The sequence below is a fragment of the Miscanthus floridulus genome, chromosome 6 (genome assembly GCF_019320115.1).
Source record: "Miscanthus floridulus cultivar M001 chromosome 6, ASM1932011v1, whole genome shotgun sequence".
NCBI lineage: Eukaryota > Viridiplantae > Streptophyta > Magnoliopsida > Poales > Poaceae > Miscanthus > Miscanthus floridulus.
The window spans coordinates 79,476,101-79,497,150 of record NC_089585.1 but is presented as its reverse complement, the minus strand read 5'-3'; the positions used below and the strand labels follow the sequence as shown (position 1 = coordinate 79,497,150).

The 21,050-nt window shown below is 42.7% G+C and overlaps 1 protein-coding gene across 1 annotated transcript; it reads right to left on the bottom strand.

The window, feature by feature from the left end:
• Positions 1-18,075: 18,075 nt before the first annotated feature.
• LOC136460739 (uncharacterized) lies at positions 18,076-20,606 on the bottom strand. Its single transcript, XM_066460323.1, has 3 exons — positions 20,017-20,606; positions 19,475-19,893; positions 18,076-18,080 (listed from the first exon to the last, which is right to left on the bottom strand). The coding sequence occupies exons 1-3, from the start codon at positions 20,604-20,606 to the stop codon at positions 18,076-18,078; spliced, it is 1,014 nt and encodes a 337-aa protein (XP_066316420.1).
• Between the last annotated feature and the right edge of the window lie 444 nt (positions 20,607-21,050).

Below are 21,050 nucleotides of genomic sequence, written 5' to 3'. Positions count from 1 at the left end.
ATAAGGGCTCGCTCGTGGCCACCGCTGACTACAAGGGGGGTCAGAAGCCCGCTGAGGGTACCCTAGACCTCTTCAAGAAGCTGCTTGAAGGGCCATGCCCGATCCATGCTTTCCCCATCAAGCACCTATACAAGGACTGCATCCTCATGAAGAGGTTCTTGTTCAGAGGCTCCAACATGGGAAATCATAGGAAGGAGATCAAGCCAACCATAGATGACGCCGAGGGGAAGGACAATGGCTTTTCGACACTGGATGGCTACCTCATGATCTTCATTGGGTTGGCGGCCTATGACTCCAAGCGCTGTGAGGTCTATACGGCCGAGCCGGCCGCGCCTACCTTCCTCTGATGGTCAGAGTCTATCATAACCTTTGATCGAACCGACCACCTAGAAAGCGTCCCATAATTGGGAAAATATCCGCTCGTGGTTGACCCAATCATCGACACGAAGCAGCTCACCAAGGTGCCGATGGATGGAGACAGCGGCCTCAACATCATGTACACTGAAATGCTCGATGCCATGGGCATCGATCGAGCGCGCATCCGGTCGACCGGGGAGCCTTTCCACCGCATTATGCCAGGAAAGCAGGCCGTGCCACTTGGGTAGATCAATCTGCCCATCACCTTTGGGGATTCAACCAATTATAGGATGGAGACCCTTACCTTTGAAGTGGTCAGGTTCCACATAACCTACCACGCCATCCTAGGATGTCCATGCTATGCGAAGTTCATAGCCATCCCCAACTACACCTATCTAAAGTTGAAGATGCCAGGTCCATGCGGGGTCATCACCATCGGCACCTCCTTCTAGCATGCCTACGAGTGCTAGGTCGAGTGTTGTGAACACGCCATGGCAATTGTCGCCTCCAAAGAGCTTGCGGCTATCAGGGAGGAGATCATCGAAGAAATGCCTGACCCCAAGTGAAGCGGTTGCTCGGGTCTTTTGAGCCTGTAGAGGGTACCAAGGAGGTCCTCATAGACCCCAATGGCACCAAGGGCAAAGTGGTGCGCATTGGCACCACGCTTTCCTCCGAATAGGAAAGCACGCTCGTCAACTTCCTTTGCGCCAACAGAGACATCTTTGCATGGAGACCCTCGGACATTCTAGGCATTTCGAGAGAAGTCACCGAGCATGCCTTGAAGATCAAGCCAGGCTCCAAGCCGATAAAGCAGCGCCTGTGTCACTTCGACGAGGAGAAACGTAGGGCCATCGATGAAGAGATTATGAAGCTTTTGGCGGCCGGGTTCATCAAGGAAGTGTACCACCCCGGTGGTTAGCCAATCCTGTTCTTGTATGAAAAAGAGTGGTAAATGGAGAATGTGTGTTGAGTACATGGGTCTCAACAAGGCATGTCCAAATGATCCATTTCCTTTGCCACGCATAGACCAAGTAGTCGACTCGACCTCAAGGTGCGAAACCCTTTGCTTCCTTGATGCGTACTCTAGGTACCATCAAATCATGGTGAAAGAGTCTGATCAACTCACGACATCTTTCATCACCCCATTTGGATTATTCTGCTATGACACAATACCATTTGGTCTAAAAACATGGGGGCTATGTACCAACGTTGCATGCTCAAGTGCTTCGGGGATCTTATCGGGTGGACCATTGAGGCCTACATAGATGACATCGTGGTCAAGTCCAAACGGACTGACCAGGTCATAGCTCACCTAGAGCAGACCTTCGAGAAACTCTGAGCAAACGACATTAAGCTCAACTGAAAGCTCTAGTTTGGTTTTGGTTAATTGATGAAACCCTAAGTGCTAACCTAGTTTATTAAGATGATCATGAGATAGGTAGCACTACTCCAAGTGATGAAGCAATGATGAAGATCATGACATTGATAATGATCAAATGCTTGAACTTGGAAAAGAAGAAAGAGAAAAACAAAAGGCTCAAGGCAAAGGTATAAAATGTAGGAGCCATTTTATTTTAGTGATCAATACACTTAGTGAGTGTGATCACATTTAGGATAGATAGCCGTACTATTAACAGGAGTGAAACTCGTATCGAAATGCGGTTATCAAAGTGCCACTAGATGCTCTAATTCATTGCATATGCATTTAGGATCTAGTGGAGTGCTAACACCCTTGAAAATATTTGTGAAAATATGCTAACACATATGCACAAGGTGATACACTTGGTGGTTGGCACACATGAGCAAGGGTGAAGAAGTTTGAAGTGAAATGGAGTTGGTCGCAAAGTGGCCGGTGTCGGTCAACTGACCGGACGCTGGATCACCCAGCGATCGGACGCTAAAGGGCTGCGTCCGGTCGTGTTGTCGGATGGCATAGTGACTAGGGTTAAGCATAGGATGCTGGTCTGTGTCCGGTTAAGCATGACCGGACACGTCCGATCGGCAAAAGATGGTTTTGGGAGCTTACTGGAAACGACCGGACATTGGGGTCTGAGCGTTCGGTCACTTGGACCGGAGTGTCCGGTCACTTGGACCGGAGCGTCCGATCAGTTAATAACCATTGAGATCTGGTGGCTCAGGTTTAACTTAGAATGACACGTGGCTTACATCGGGCGGCCAGACGTTGGGTCCAGCATCCGGTCAACATGACCGGAGCATCTGGTCAGCCCACGTTGTGCCCAATGAAGGGGTACAACGACTCTATTTCATGGGGGCTTCTATTTAAGCCCCATGGCTGGCTCAAGCTCAGTCTCTTGCACATTTTTATTGACATAGCAACCTTGTGAGCTTAGCCAAAGCCCTCCCACTCATCTCCATCATTGATTCATCATCTTTGTGAGATTGGGAGAGAATCCAAGTGCATTGCTTGAGTGATTGCATCTAGAGGCACTTGGTATTCATGTTGCACTATGGATTTTGCTTGTTACTCTTGGTGGTTGCCACCACCTAGATGGCTTGGTGTAGCAGTGGAGGATCAACACAAGTTGGTGATTGTTCGTGGCCGTCTCCGTTGATTGTGAGGGGAGTTGTACCTTCCTCGGTGGAATGCCGAAAGGTAACTCTAGTAAATTGCTTGTGTCATTGAGTTACCTCACTTGTGGGTAGGTTCTTGCGGTGTCCAATCGTGTGGATGAGATTTGTGAAACACCTCTTAGCCGCTGAACCATCAAGTGTTGGTTGACACAATGGGGACTAGCGTGTTGGCAAGCACGTGAACCTCGGTAGAAAAATCGGTTGTCTCTTGTCATTTGCATTCTCCCGGTGATTGGCTTGATCTTCATCTTATGATTGGTTCATTCCTCTATACTGCGGTATAACCATCCTACTCACTTGTTTATATTCTTGCAAACTAGTTGTAGCAAGCTCTTTAGTGTAATTAGATTTGAGAGCTTGCTTTGCTATTTGAGGTTGTTTAGTGGAGCTCTTTAGAGTAAAAAGATTGAGAGCTCTTAGTGAGTAGTATCATAGCAAGTTGTGTGTCTAGCTATCATTGCAACTAGAATTGATTGGATAGGTGGCTTGCAACCCTCGTAGAGCTAGAGCAAGTTTGCATTACGCTATTTGTCTTACTAATCAAATTGCTCTAGTTGATTTGTAGAATTTTAAATAGGCTATTCACCCCCTCTAGCCATATTAGGACCTTTCAAGTGGTATTGGAGATGTGGTCACTGTTTGATTGAAGGCTTAACAACCTCGGTGTCAAATTATGGCTCAAGTTGTGTTCAGCCATGTGGGGGGCAAACCACCGTTCTTTGATGGCACATCCTATGGTTATTGGAAGAGAAAGATGAGAATGTATCTTGGTTCAATAAATGATCAAGTATGGGAAGTGACCAAGAATGACTATGCTATCATCGATCCCGATGATCCCACCAACCAAGACAAGATCAACAAGCAATGTAACACAATGACTCTCAACACCATATACAATGCTATTGATTCCAAGGTGTTTGAGCAAATTAAATATTGTGAAAGAGCAAATGAGGTGTGGAGGAGATTAGAGGAAACATATGGGGGCACACCGGCAGTGAAGAGTGCCAAGTTGTACATCCTCAAGGACAAGTTGATAAGTTTCAAGATGAAGGATGATGAGAGCATTCCGGAGATGTTCCATCAATTACAAGTCATTGTCAACGACTTGAAGGTATTGGGAGAGAAGATCAAGGATGATGATATCTCTCATTGATTCTTGATGTGCTTACCTCCAAGATTTGAGATGTTGAGATTGCTCATCATAAGAGGAGGATTGAAGGACATTACCCCCAACCAAGTACTAGGTGATGTCATGACACAAGAGACATACTATGTGGAAAGGGAGGGGGATGACAAGGATGACAAGAATGAAGAAGAAGACAAGAAGAAGAAGAGTATAGCATTCAAGGCTAGCTCATCATCATCCAAGAACAAGGGCAAGTCCAAGAAAGAATCAAGTGATGATGATGATCTTAGTGATATTGATGATGAAGCTATGGCCCTCTTTGTGCACAAGATGGGAAAATTTATGAAGAAGAAGGGCTATGGTGCAAGAAAGAGAAGAGATCACACCAAGAAGAAAGAGTATGTGAGAAGATGCTATAATTGCAAGCGCCCCGATCATGTAGTAGCAAATTGTCCCTACAATAGTGATAATGATGAAGATGAGAAGAAGAAGCACAAGGAGAATAAGAAAGAAAAGAAGGAGAAGAAGGAGAATAAGAAAGAAGAAGAAGGGTGCAGGTTATGTGGTCACATGGGATAGTGATGGCTCTTCGGATAGTGATAGCTCTAGTGACGATGACAAGAAATCTATCAAGAGAGCACTAGCAAGCATCGCCATCAACAACATGCCTCATGGCAAAACCTACCAAGGTACAATAAGATGTGAGTGATGATGATGAATGTGAAAGTGATTCTTGTAGGAGTGATGATGATGATGATGAGGAGTACTCCAAGGAGGAGCTCATGGACATGTGTGAGCAAGTGCACACTTGCTTTGAGATGAAGAGAAAGGAGTGCAAGGAATTGAACAAGAAAGTCAAATTACTTGAGCAATCCCTTGATGAGCTCAATGCCACTCATGAGAGGCTAATGGAAGCCCATGAGAAGCTTGGCAAAGCTCACTCTAAGCTTGAAAAGGCTCACTCCTCTCTCATTGAGCAAGTCAAAGTGGAGGAAGCCAAGAAGGAGCAAGTGATCATAACATGTGATGTGGGACTAACATGTGATCTTATTGATGAATCTTTTCATGAGTCCATCTTAGTTGCTTCCACTAACACTTCTTGTAGCACTACTACTTCCACTTCACCTTTGAGTGATGGTCTCACTTGTGATGCCTCACTTATGGTGGAAAATGAGAACCTCAAGAAGGAGGTGAATGAGCTCACTCGTGCCTTAGGCAATGCCTATGGTGGAGAAGCCCACTTGCTAAAGTGCTTGAGTAGCCAAAGATTTTCTCTCAACAAAGAGGGATTAGGCTATAACCCCAAGAAAGGCAAGGCAACCTTTGTCACTGCCAAAGCTAGCTTTGTGAAGGGCAATGGTCGGTTTTGCAATAGATGCAAGCAAGTTGGGCATATAGAGCAAATTTGCAAGACTAACGAGAACAAGCTACCTAATGTATCCTCAATCAAATTTGATTCTTGTTACATGCTTTATAAGGGTGCCAATGGTACACCAATTGTGGGCCCAAAGAAGAAGGCCATTTGGGTACCAAAGACCTTGGTGACCAACCTACAAGGACCCAAGCAAGTTTGGATACCTAAAAGGAATTGATCTTCTTTTATAAGTGAATTATAAAGCCGGAGGAAGGCATTGGGTACTTGATAGTGGGTGCACACAACACATGACCGGTGATCCAAGAATGTTCAATTCAATCAATGAAAACAAGAGCAATGGGTTTGATAGTATCACCTTTGGTGACAATGGCAAAGGCAAGGTCAAAGAGCTTGGTAAGATTGCAATATCCAATGATTTGAGCATTTCTAATGTGCTACTAGTAGAGAGCTTAAACTTCAACCTATTGTCGGTAGCTCAATTGTGTGATCTTGGTTTCAAGTGCATATTTGGTGTGGATGATGTAGAGATCATAAGTGTAGATAGATCTAACTTGATATTCAAAGGATTTAGATATGAGAATCTATACTTAGTTGATTTCAATGCTAGAGAAGCTCAATTGTCAACATGTTTGATCACTAAGTCTAGCATGGGTTGGTTATGGCATAGAAGGCTTGGTCATGTTGGAATGAAACAATTGAACAAATTGATTAAGCATGACTTAGTTAGAGGCTTGAAAGATGTCACATTTGAGAAGGATAAGCTATGTAGTGCATGTCAAGCTGGAAAGCAAGTTGGTAATACACATCCTAAGAAGAGCAAGATGAGCACATCTAAGGCATTTGAGTTGATGCACATGGACTTGTTGGACCAACCACATACACTAGCATTGGTGGAAACAAATATGGATTTGTGATTGTGGATGATTTCACTAGATACACATGGGTGTTCTTTCTTGTTGACAAGAGTGATGTGTTTGCAACATTCAAAACATTTGTCAAAGGCATTCACAATGAGTTTGAAACAACAATCAAGAAAGTTAGAAGTGACAATGGAAGTGAGTTCAAGAACACTAGAATTGATGAGTTATGTGATGAATTTGGAATTAGACATCAATTCTCAGCCAAGTATACTCCTCAATCAAATGGGCTTGTTGAAAGAAAGAATAGAACCTTGATTGATATGGTAAGATCAATGTTGAGTGAGTACAATGTGAGTCATTCATTTTGGGCCAAAGCAATCAACATGGCTTGCTACTATAGCAATCAACTCTATTATCACCCCATGATGGAAAAGACACCTTATGAGCTATTGAATGGAAGAAAGCCCAACATAGCATACTTTTGGGTCTTTGGTTGTAAATGCTACATATTGAAGAAAGGCACTAGATTAAGCAAGTTTGAAAAGAAATGTGATGAAGGTTTCTTGCTTGGTTACTCTACTACTAGCAAAGCTTATAGAGTTTGTAATTTGGCTAGTGGTACTCTTGAGGAGGTTCATGATGTGGAGTTTGATGAAACAAATGGTTCGCAAGAGGAAGATGAGAATCTTGATGTAAGAGGCACTCAATTGGTCAATACAATGAAAAATATGGACATTGGTGAGTTAAGGCCTAGAGAGGTAATTGATATTGAAGATGACAAGAATCAAGTGCTCTCTAACTCAAATGTGCAAGCTAGTGGTTCTCATGATCAAATCCAAGCAAGCACTAGTGATGGAAATGTGCAAGATCAACAAGTGGCTAGTTCATCATCTCAACCAAGTGATCAATCAAATGCTAGCAATCAAGTGCAAGTGCTTCAACCAACCAATGTTGCAAGACATCATCCATTGGACACTATCATTGGTGATATTTCAAGAGGTGTGCAAACAAGATCAAGATTGGCTTAATTTTGTGAGCATTTCTCATTTGTGTCATCCATTGAACCTAAGAAGATAGATGAAGCTTTGAGGGATGTTGATTGGATCAATGCTATGCATGAAGAGCTAAACAACTTCACAAGAAACCAAGTATGGGATTTAGTTGAGAGGCCTAAGGATCATAATGTGATTAGAACTAAGTGGGTCTTTCGGAACAAGCAAGATCAAGATGGGATAGTAATAAGGAACAAAGCAAGATTAGTGGCTCAAGGTTACACTCAAGTTGAAGGTCTTGACTTTGGGGAAACATATGCCTCGGTTGCAAGATTGGAAGCAATTAGGATCTTGCTAGCTTATGCTTGTGCCAACAACATCAAGTTATACCAAATGGATGTGAAAAGTGCATTTCTCAATGGGTACATCAATGAGCTTGTGTATGTTGAGCAACCTCCCAATTTTGAAGATGAGAAGAAACCCAACCATGTCTACAAGTTAAGAAAGGCTTTGTATGGATTGAAACAAGCACCTAGAGCATGGTATGAGAGATTGAGGGATTTCCTACCCTCTAAGGGATTCAAGATGGGAAAGGTTGACACCACTCTCTTCACCAAGAAGCTTGGAAATAACTTGTTTGTAATGAAAATCTATGTTGATGATATCATCTTTGGATCAACAAATCAAGAATTTTGTGAGGAGTTTGGCAAGATGATGGCAAGTGAGTTTGAGATGTCTATGATTGAAGAGCTTAGTTACTTCCTTGGTCTTCAAACCAAGCAAATGAAGAATGGCACATTTATGAGTCAAGGCAAGTATATCAAGGACATGCTCAAGAAGTTTGGAATGGATGATGCTAAAGCTATTAGTACACCAATGGGGACAAGTGGAAGCTTGGATAGTGATGCTAGTGGCAACATGGTGGATCAAAAGATGTATCAGTCCATGATTGGAAGTCTACTCTATGTGACCGCATCAAGGCCGGATGTGATATTTAGTGTATGCATGTGTGCTAGATTTCAAGCCTCACCAAGAGAAATTCATTTGAAGGCAACTAAGAGAATATTGAGGTACTTGAAGCATAAACAACATGTTGGATTATGGTATCCCAAAGGCGCAAAATTTGAGTTGATTGGATATTCGAATTTCGATTATGTAGGATGCAAAGTTGAGAGAAAGAGTACATTGGGCACATGTCAACTATTGGGAAGATCACTTGTATCTTGGTCATCAAAGAAGCAAAATAGTGTAGCACTTTCAACCGTCGAAGCAGAGTACATTTTGGCCAGTAGTTGTTGTGCTCAATTACTTTGGATGAAGGCTACCTTGAGTGACTTTGGAATCAAGTTCAAGCAAGTGCCATTGCTATGTGACAATGAAAGTGCCGTAAAGCTCACCAACAACCCAGTTCAACACTCAAGAACAAAGCATATAGATGTCCATCATTATTTCATAAGAGATCACCAACAAAAAGGGGACATTTGTATGGAGAGTGTGGGCACCGAAGATCAACTTGCCGACATATTCACCAAGCCACTTGATGAGAAGAGGTTTTGGAAGCTAAGGAATGAATTGAACATACTTGACTTCTCCAATATGTGTTGATGCACCCCCATTATATGACATGCCTCTCCTTCGAGCAATCCAAGGTAAAAGTTGATTGGCATGGCATACATCCTTGCTAAGGACATGATTAGTGCATCTAGACATGTTTCACATTTGAATAGGCTCATTCATGAAAATCAAATGAATTTGATGTTTGTATGGTACCACTATTGCTTGTATGATTGAAATGATCTAGTGGTAGCATATGACATGTTTGTGGGCTTACGAACCTAGTGTTTAATTTAGAAAATGAGCTATAAGTGTTTAACTTAACATGGTACAAGATAACCCTTACTTAGAGGTGTGAAGAAGCTTGTCCTTGGATCAAACCGAGTTAAATATCTTTTGCAAGTAATCTAGATTGAACCAAATTGGGAAAATGATCCTCATTTCACATGATTTCACCCCAACATATCTATAATTTGAGGTCACCTTTTGTACAAATTGTTGACAATGATAATCCTACCCTATCTATACTTTAAGCCTTTGTTGTCATTGATGATAAAGGGGGAGAAATAGTGTACAAAGATAGTGAAAAGACAACAAATAAACAAAGGGGGAGAGATAAAATATGACAAAGGAAGGGGATAAATTAAAATTTTGAGCATACAAATAGGGGGAGCAAGCTCATGAACTTGTATGGTGAATTTGAATGTGCATTACATATGTTTGCTTGCATGGCATAAATTTTTAATTTCAATATCCATGCTTGTGTGGTGTATGCTAGTTGTAGGTTTGAATGTTGAAATGAAAAACTGGCATGCATGGGCTAAAGTAACTAGACCTATGTTCATTCTATGAAAACTAGACCCTTATTTGTAATATTGATCTCATAGGGTATTCTAGTTTTTGTGTATGTCTAGTTACTAATGATGCTAAGGATGGTATATTGGTGCACTCCGATTGGTATCACGCTTCAAATGTCCATCTCTTATACCTTAGCATCATTTGATAGAAATTGTCTCCTATATTTCCTATCTAATCATATGTGCAAAGCTTCAATCCAAACTCTTAGCACATATGTAGGGAGAGCAATTGCTATCATATGGAGTTCATGAAACTTGTCCATATCCTTTACACATGGTAAATATGCTTGGGCAAGCAACATGAATTCAATTGAATCTTATTTCATATCTTTGTATAAGGGTTGTCATCAATTACCAAAAAGGGGGAGATTGAAAGCTCTAGTTTGGTTTTGGTTAATTAATGAAACCCTAAGTGCTAACCTAGTTTATCAAGATGATCATGAGATAGGTAGCACTACTCCAAGTGAAGAAGCAATGATAAAGATCATGACATTGGTAATGATCAAATGCTTGAACTTGGAAAAGAAGAAAGAGAAAAACAAAAGGCTTAAGGCAAAGGTATAAAATGTAGGAGCCATTTTGTTTTAGTGATCAAGACACTTAGTGAGTGTGATCACATTTAGGATAGATAGCCGTACTATTAAGAGGAGTGAAACTCGTATCAAAATGCGGTTATCAAAGTGCCACTAGATGCTCTAATTCATTGCATATGCATTTAGGATCTAGTGGAGTGCTAACACCCTTGAAAATATTTGTGAAAATATGCTAACACATGTGCACAAGGTGATACACTTGGTGGTTGGCACACATGAGCAAGGGTGAAGAAGTTTGAAGTGAAATGGAGTTGGTCGCAAAGTGGCCGGCGTCGGTCAACTGACCGGACGCTGGATCACCCAGCGACCGGACACTGAAGGGCTACGTCCGGTCATGTTGTCGGATGGCACAGCGACTAGGGTTAAGCACTGGACGTTGGTCTGTGTCCGGTCAAGCATGACCGGACGCGTCCGGTCGGCAAAAGACGGTTTTGGGAGCTAACCGAAAACGACCGGACACTAAGGTCTGAGCGTTCGACCACTTGGACCAGAGCATCTGGTCAGTTAATAACCATTGAGATCTAGCGGCTCATGTTTAACTCAGAATGACACATGGCTTACATCGGGCGACCGGACGCTGGGTCCAGCGTCTTGTCAACATGACCGGAGCGTCCAGTCAGCCCGCATTGTGCCTAGTGAAGGGGTACAACGGCTCTATTTCATGGGGCTTCTATTTAAGCCCCATGGCTAGCTCAAGCTCAGTCTCTTGCACATTTTCATTGACATAGCAACCTTGTGAGCTTAGCCAAAGCCATCCCACTCATCTCCATCATCGATTCATCATCTTTGTGAGATTGGGAGAGAATCCAAGTGCATTGCTTGAGTGATTGCATATAGAGGCACTTGGTATTCGTGTTGCGCTGCAGATTTTGCTTGTTACTCTTGGTGGTTGCCACCACCTAGATGGCTTGGTGCAGCAGTGGAGGATCAGCACGAGTTGGTGATTGTTCGTGGCCGTCTCCATTGATTGTGAGAGGAAGTGTACCTTCCCCGGCTGAGTGCCGAAAGGTAGCTCTAGTAAATTGCTTATGTCATTGAGTTACCTCACTTGTGGGTAGGTTATTGTGGTGTCCAATCATGTGGACAAGGTTTGTGAAACACCTCTTAGCCACCGAACCACCAAGTGTTGGTCGACACAACAGGGACTAGCGTGTTGGCAAGCACGTGAACCTCGGGAGAAAAATCGGTTGTCTCTTGTCATTTGCATTCTCCTAGTGATTGGCTTGATCTTCATCTTGTGATTGGTTCATTCGTCTACACGGTGGTATAACCATCCTACTCACTCGTTTATATTCTTGCAAACTAGTTGTAGCAAGCTCTTTAGTGTAATTAGATTTGAGAGCTTGCTTTGCTATTTGAGGTTGTTTAGTGGAGTTCTTTAGAGTAGAAAGATTGAGAGCTCTTAGTGAGTAGTATCATAGCAAGTTGTGCGTCTAGCTATCATTGCAACTAGAATTGATTGGATAGGTGTCTTACAACCCTCGTAGAGCTAGAGCAAGTTTGCATTACGCTATTTGTCTTACTAATCAAATTGCTCTAGTTGATTTATAGAATTTTAAATAGGCTATTCACCCCCCTCTAGCCATATTAGGACCTTTCATCAACCCCGAGAAGTGCGTTTTAGGGTCCCAAGGGGTATGCTACTGAGTTTTATCGTCTTCGAGCATGGCATCGAAGCCAACCCGAAGAAGATCTTGGCCATCACGAAGATGGGCCCGATTCAGAACATAAAGGGGGTACAACGAGTTACAGGGTGCCTCACCGCGCTCAGCCACATTATCTCATGCCTCAGCAAATGAGGTCTCCCCCTCTATCGGCTTCTGAAGAAGGCCAACCATTTTGAATGGATGCCTGAGGCTGTCACAGAACCGTCCAATTTATAAGAGCACAAGTACAATAGCAATCACCGAAGCGATCAAACCGTCATACTTGAGCCCATATAAACCCGGTAGTCCAACAAAATCGCGAAGGATCTCAAACAACCAACATACAAACCAAGATCGTAGAGATTCAACACAACCAGTCACATGTTACATCACAGTTCACAAATAGGTCTCATACATCAGAGTTTGAATAATTATTACAAACCAAGTTTGAAAGTAGCGGAAGCAAAGTAGTTTAACATCAACATCACACGTAGTTTAATACAAAGCCAGTGTCATAGTCATCTCCAACCAAAAGCACAAAGGTGAGATGAAATATTGAATGACCATTGCCCATGGTCCTAGTCCTCATCCACAGCAGGAGCAAGACAGTTCTTGCAGTAGCCATGAAACATAACGTTATCTGCAACAAAGGGAATAAAACCCTGAGTACGAGAATGTACTCCGCGAGACTTACCCGTCCAACTAATATACTAAGACACCAAGGAGTATGCAAGGCTTTATAAGTAGAGCTGGTAGACATTATTTGCAGAAAAAGCATAAGTTATCCAACATCTCTTTAATTGTGAATCACCAGTTATTAATCCTATCTCATACTAGATTAGCAACTATCCTATGCCAAACATGTTGGTACCATTAAGTCATCACAATAATAACCATATCCAGTTGAGTTCTTGCATAATCTCATAACCATCATTTCCATAATTTACTATGATGAAAGGAACTCAAGTCAAGTTCTCACTATCCGGGAGAGACGGCGATTCGAATCGATTCCTACCCAGCTGGGGAAATATTCCTAACACACACCCAGGCATACCTCGCGAAGGTAGCCTTAGGTCACCTTTGGTACAAATCAGGAACCAAATTCGCGGGTACGACCAGCGCCGCACAATCAGAGAACCACTCTGCCAAGGGTGATCGGGACTCTAACCCGCCTTTGGGCTTACGCCAATGGCTCTCCGCACATCCATACTACCATCCAGAGTGCGCACTTGAACTGCTCGTGGTCCCGGCCTGAGATGAGCTACTCGGCTTCGCGGTCGGAACGACTTATCCAACCAACTATGTGAGAGGCTGCATTCAACATGACAAGATGACCTCCAACGTCCGGTCCTTAAATGACACAGACAGAATCACTACAATACCACATATAAGACTCCGCCCGGTCTCCATTTATTCAACAATACCAGGTTATGTTCCACGATAGCACAATATAGCCAACCGTGATTAAGTTATCACCTATAGCTCGCAGGTGACAGGAAATCACCCGACTTCTACCGGTCTAAGCATAGCTAAGCATGATAAACGTTCCTGGACTTAAATAGGATTCATGGTAAATATTTCTGGTCAAGGAAGGTAATATGCAACAATGGTTTCCAAACAACTCCTCTCACGTAATGTAGCAATACGAATAACTTTAAGTGACATTAATAAAATAGGGAGGCTTATAATGCTCCGGGGCTTACCTTTCACAAACATCGAAGGCTGGTGATCGGGGCACTCGGGAAGGTGATCGGCTTTAGGCTCTCCTTCTCCGGGAACCTCCAGGTGCTGAACTTCCTGATTCTCCTCCTGTGGCTCGGCGTCGAGCTCCACAAGTGTGATTCCCTCGGTTGCACCTATTGCATGCATATGCATAAATAAGTGCCATGAATGCATAAGATGGATCACGGAGGATGTGATAACAGAATGTACATGCAGTGACAATGATGTTAAGTGGCAAAATGATAACAATGCTAACTCCTTATTTGCCTAGTAGGTGCATATCTCTTCTCTAGTTACTTACAAATTTCACACAAAGCAATATCTAAGTTACACATGACAGTTACAAGTTTATATCATAACTGAAGTTATACTTATCCAAATGCTGTGATCTTAGACTTTCTGGAAAGCTTATAAAATTGTCTACAACTATTATTCAATAACCAAAAGCTGAATCACAATCTATCCTAGACAAAATAGGCAATCTATGCAGTGCTGTCCAGAAATTCCAGAGAACAAGCAATTCGGAAAACTAACTTTAAACAGATAGAACTCCTAAACCCTTTGGCCTATTGACCTGAAATTTTAACACAAGATAGATGAAGAAGTTACCTACAACTTTGTTATTAATCATTTCTACAGAAAACATCATTTTGACTATGCAACATAACAAGCAACAGAATCTGTCCGAAAACATGTTAAATCGAATTATAAAGCGACAATATTTCTACTACATATAAGCATTCAAAATTTGACACCACCAAGTACACCAACAGTTCAGGGGCATCAAATACACTCAAGAAAACATAATGGCAAAGCCCAAACTATTTATTTAATTGCATTTATTAATTTATTTAGATAATTAGGTTAAATAATAAACCTATACCCAATGTGCATAATAAATTCTAAGAAAATTACAGTGTCTTACAAGTGATGCCAATAGACTACTGTAAAAGTTTCAGGACATTTTACCAAGTGTAACATTCTTTACAAAAATGACAAGCTAGCAAGGTCTGTTTTGGTGAAAATAGTAAACCCTATAGAAAAGTGTCAAGCAACAGATTATATATTTTTATAAAAAACTACACTTCATTAGGAATACAACAAAATTTGGTTCACCAAAATTGGACCTAAATAACTCCACTTATGATTTTCCAAAGTTGCATTCAATCAGAAAACAAAGGAGCTAGCTTTATGAACTGGCACTGTAGCAAACCGAAAACACGAAACAGAGCATCGCGCGGCGGCCTGGACGACGGCGATGTTCACCGCCGGCGACCGTTTCCGGCGACGGCAACGAACCAAGAGCATCCCCACAACATCCCGAACACACCGTGATAACTAATTTGACCTACGGCCGGGGCTATCGATGATGGCGGCGTTCATGGCGGGGTGGCCACGGCGACGGGAACACCGGCGATGCCGTTCGCGACGAGACGGCTTACCGAGCGCTCCGAGTTAGCCAACGTGGATGCAGTGGTGTGGTGGGACCACGGCGAAGCTACTGCAGTGGCGTAGGTGGGACACGGTGCGAGCTAAGGCCGGCAATGGCGACGGCGAAGGTGCCCGGCACTGCGGCGGCTGCTGCGGTCGCTGCGGTGAGCAAGGGAGAAGGCAAAGCGAAATGTGGCGCTAGGAGACTCACAGGCGCGTGCTGGGTCTTGAGTTGGCGCTCAGTGGCCCAATGTGGCCTGAGCGGGTAGGACATCGGCGACGCGCGGCGGCCACGCGGCGTTGAAGCTCTGAAACGGTCGGGTTACTGTAGCGCGATTCAGTTTTGTCAGCAAAGCGCGTGAGGCAGCCTGACAGCGCTATTTGGTGATGCTCTATCTCCTAATCCGTGAAGTAAAAGCGCAAACACTCTAAACCAAAGTCATAGAGCTATATACCATCTTCAACTTCTATTAAAGGATCGAGTCCTAATTCCCAACTAATACACAGTAATATCATGCCAAAATCAAGCCTGCGAAACTGGAAAACCGAGAAGGACTTAGAAAAATTCTAAGTGCTGAAAACCAGTGAATTGTTGATTTTTGTGAGCACCAAATGACTAAGCTATGCACTGATTTAGCTCAAGACCCAAACATAAAAGTTGTTGCCCTACTCAAATACTACAACTTCTCTTAAAGGTTCACTGCCATGCAAAGACTCTATGACATAGTTCAAACTAGGTCAAACATAGTACTTTAAAATGATGACATACACCATATCAATGACTTAGAGACTAAACTAGACTTAGCCATGAATACCAAAGTTGTTCCTTATGCTATTCTAAACATGTTTAAAGCATTCACAAGGTTCCACACACATTCCATACTTTGATTCCATGAAAACCCAAACTTAAGTAAGGTAATTAAGTAACACACATGAAATATCAGCTAACAAAGGTATAGCAATTGAGATGCTCATGCACATGCATGCTCATGGATGCTTATGATCATGCAATGTCAAGGTTAAATGCATGCTTAACACCGAGGGTGTTATAGCCCTTCCCCCCTAAAAGAAATCTCGCCCCGAGATTGCACGACCTACCATTCTTCGTAGAAACTCGGATAAACCTCATGAAGATAGTCCTCACGCTCCCACGTAGCATCTTGCTCACTATGATTATTCCAAACCACCTTGTAGAACTTGGTGACTTTGCTACGGGTCACTCTTTCCATTTCTTCAAGCACTTTAATAGGTCTCTCTTCATATGTCAAATCCGACTGAATCTTGATACTAGTAGATTCAATAGCTTCTTCGGGCACATGAAGACATTTCTTGAGTTGGGAGACATGAAAAACACTGAATATAGCTTTCATTTCCGGAGGTAACTGGAGTTGGTAGGCTACTGGCCCTTTTTGTGCAGTGATCTTGTATGGTCCAACATACCTAGGAGCAAGTTTTCGTTTAACTCCAAATCTCTGCACTCTCCTCATTGGGGATACCTTTAGATACACATAATCTCCAACTTGGAATATAATAGGACTTCTCCTCTTATCTGCATAACTCTTTTGTCTTGATTGAGCGGCTTTTATATGTTGTTGAATGATTTGTACTCGTTCTTCAGCTTCTTTGACAAAATCAATTCCATAATATCTTCTTTCACCAGGCTCAATCCAATTTAGAGGGGTCCTACATTTGCGACCATATAAAGCTTCAAATGGAGCCATCTTAATACTCTCTTGATAACTATTATTGTAGGAGAATTCAACCAAAGGTAACCAGTCCTCCCATGAACCCTTGGAAGAAATCACACATGCTCTCAACATATCTTCCAGGATCTGATTCACACGTTCAGTTTGACCTACGGTCTGGGGGTGATAAGCAGAGCTGCGAATCAATGTGGTACCCAAGTACTTATGCAGATGTTCCCAAAAATGATTAACAAATTGGGACCCTCGATCTGATACAATACTCTTAGGTACTCCATGCAATTTGATAATTTGTTCCATGTATAGCTTTGCATATTGATGAGGTCGATATTGGACATTAACAGGAATAAAATGTGCAGACTTGGTGAGATGGTCAACAATTACCCATATTGAATCATGACCTTTTTGGGTCTTTGGAAGTCCAACAATGAAATACATACTAATGTCATCCCATTTCCAACTTGGAATAGACAGTGGCTGAAGTAAACCTGCTGGTTTCATATGAATGGCCTTCACTCGGCAACAATTATCACATCTTGCCACATATGCCGCAATTTCTTTCTTCATTTTTGTCCACCAAAATCTAGTCTTCAAATCTTGATACATCTTGCTGCTACCCGGGTGAATGGATAGCTTGGACGAATGAGCTTCCTCTAGGATTTGGTTCCTCAACTCCCTATCTTTCGGCACTACAAGCCGATCTTTAAACCATAGAACATCATTCTCATCTAACCAAAAATGTTTACTTTCTTCTTCTTTCATTTTTCTCTTGATGTGGAATATACCAACATCGGTCTTTTGCAGCTCAATGATCCTTGACTCTATAGAACAGCTAACTGTGATATTATGTAAGACTGCCGGATGCAATAAGTTGAAACCATCTTCCAACAAAGAATTACCATGATACTTCTGACTTAAGGCATCGGCAACTACATTAGCTTTACCCAGATGATAATGCACTTCTAGGTTGTAGTCCTTGATCAATTCTAGCCATCTTCGTTGCCTCATGTTCAACTCAGGTTGAGTGAAAATGTACTTAAGACTCTTGTGATCAGTATAGATATGACAAACATTACCAAGCAGATAATGTCTCCAAATCTTCAAAGCATGGACAACTGCAGCAAGCTCTAAATCATGCGTTGGATAGTTGACCTCATGCTTTCTCAACTGGCGCGAGGCATAAGCAATGACTCGGCCTTCCTGCATCGAAACACACCCTAAACCGGTTCCTGAGGCATCACAAAATACATCAAATGGCCTCTCAATATCAGGCTGTGCCAACACAGGAGCAGTAGTCAGCAATGTCCACAAAGTGTGAAAAGCCGCTTCACACTCTGGTGTCCAAACAAACTTCTCATCCTTCTGAAGTAACCTGGTCATAGGCTTGGATATCTTGGAGAAATCGGGGATAAACCGACGATAATATCTAGCTAAACCAAGAAAACTTCGGACTTCATGAACTGAGGTTGGGGCTTTCCAATCCATTACTTCTTGTACTTTGGATGGGTCTACAGAGATTCCATTTTCTGATAAGACATGACCTAGGAAAGGTACCTTCTTCAACCAAAACTCACATTTACTAAACTTTGCATACAACTTATGCTCTCTTAGTCTCAACAATACCACTCTCAAGTGCTCTTCATGTTCTTCTGCCGTCTCAGAATAAATCAAGATATCATCGATGAACACAACCACAAACTTGTCAAGTTCAGGCATGAACACTGAGTTCATCAAATACATAAAGTAGGCAGGAGCATTGGTCAATCCAAAGGACATGACTAAATACTCATAAAGGCCATACCTAGTGGAAAAAGCCGTCTTAGGTACGTCTTCTGGCCTAATCTTGATTTGGTGATAACCTGACCTCAAATCAATCTTAGAGAACACTTTTGCTTTCGACAATTGATCAAACAAGATATCAATGCGAGGTAAAGGATACTTGTTCTTGATAGTAACAGCATTGAGTGGGCGGTAATCCACACACATTCGCAAAGACTTGTCCTTCTTTTTCACGAATATGGCGGGACAACCCCAAGGTGATGAACTGGGGCGAATGAAACCCTTCTCTAAAAGTTCATGCAATTGAATCTTCAATTCTGCTAACTCATTGGGAGGCATTCTATATGGTCTTCGAGAAATAGGTGCGGTACCAGGTAACAATTCTATCTTGAACTCTATCTCTCTGTTCGGTGGTAACCCTGGCAATTCATCAGGAAAGACATCCGGAAATTCACATACTACTAGAATATCAGCAAGGGCCATAGGCTGGATAGCATTGGCCACATTATGGAGATCAAACTCCCGAGGAAGGGGTACAAGAAAAGCCTCATTATTCTTGGGATCCCTCAACATAATAGTTCTAGTCGAGGTATCAATAAGAACACCATGGTTCTTCATCCAATTCATCCCCAAGATCACATCAATACTCAATCCCGGTAATATCACTAAGTTGGCAGTATACTCCTGTTCACTTATTTGGATGCGTACACCTCTAACTATCTGGTTGGTAGAGATGTTGCTCCCAGCAGCACTTATGCAATAACCACCCTTTTCTACTACAACTATTTTCTGGTCATACTTGGATGCAAATATTGGACTCATGAAAGAATGTGAAGCTCCAAAATCAAATAAAACAACTGCAGGATGATGATTCACGAGAAACATACCAGCCGTGACCACTTCACCAGAGGGAATCTCTTCCATGGTGGTATAGTGCACATGTCCCTGACGTCCACTGGAATTGCCCTTCTTCTGGTTATTGTTCTTCCTGGGATATGGACAATTTCTAGACCAATGGCCAGTCTTGTTGCAATTCCAGCATGGCATACCATTAGGTGGAACATTGGAGCTACTCTGTCCAGTGCTACCCTTAGGTAGAGCAACAGAATAAGCCTTGCAGTATACTTGCTGGTTCTGACTTGGTTGTGCCTTCTTCTGGGGTGGTCGAAACTTTGGAGCTGGAGGGCGGAACTGGGGTCTTGCATTGGTAGGAGCTTGGGACTGAGATACTCCTACTTCAAAAGCTCGCTTGCAATTCTTGGACGCTGTATAGATGTTGTTCTGGTTCTCTTGGGTTAGTGCATCACTAACAAACTCATTGAAGGTAGCACATTTGTTGTTAGCGAGCGTCTTCATCAGCTTCGGGCTAAGGCCCCGCTTGAAACTAGCAATTTTCTTTGCATCTGTATCCACAAACTCTATAGCATACCTTGACAAATTGTTAAAGGCATGCAGATACTCTGTCAAACCCTTAGTTCCCTGCGTCAGCCTCATAAATTCCGTATGCTTCATGCTCATCAGACCTGGGGGAATATAATGCCCCCTAAATGCAACCTTGAACTGATTCCATGTAATTTGAGCATCTCCAGGCAAAGTGGATCGATGATGACTCCACCATATGCCCACTGGTCCATGCAACTGGTGCGATGCATACTCGGTCTTCAAGTGTTCAGTGAGCCTTAAGAGACGGAACTTCTGTTCAATTGTATTCAACCACTCATCTGACTGTAGTGGTTCTTCTGCTTCCTTAAAGACAGGAGGCTTGGTGTTGAGAAAGTCCTTAAAAGTACTGAACTGGTTAGGTTCAGGTCCCTGATGCTGATCTCTTCCACATCCTTGTCCAGCATTCTGCGCGAGACCGCGCAGCACTTCACCCATAGCACGTTGAGTTTCCATTAGCTGAGCCATCATCTCAGCTGGGGTAGGATGCGGTGGTGGGGGAAGATCCTCGTGACCATTGCCACGGCCATCACTGCCACTTGCATCGTCACCAAAAGTTCCCCTACGAGTGCGCGTCATCTGCGAAATCGCAACAATCAGTGATTATTGGATGATGTCAAGAGATTGCAGAAGAATTGCAAAAATTATGCCATACTGTAATTACTGGAGAGAATCATAATTTCATACAATAACACAGAGGCACAATAATTCAATTCCACAACATAACATCACCAAATGATCGCTTATCGTGCTCGTACTACTATAGCTAAACTACTCCTCGGGGTGGTCGCTATCGATGTCGGGCACACCATCACCATGGTCATCCTCACAAGGCTTCACCTCTTCATCTTCAGTTACCACTTAAGGGAGACACGTGCAAAAGAAATGGTTTACTTAACGATAGATCATTTAAGGGGGAATCATGCAGGAACATGAATGAACAATGCACCATGATGTATGCTCGTTCCGTACGTCCTCACAAACTTAGAAAAATAATCTCTAACGACATACTCGGTGGCATAC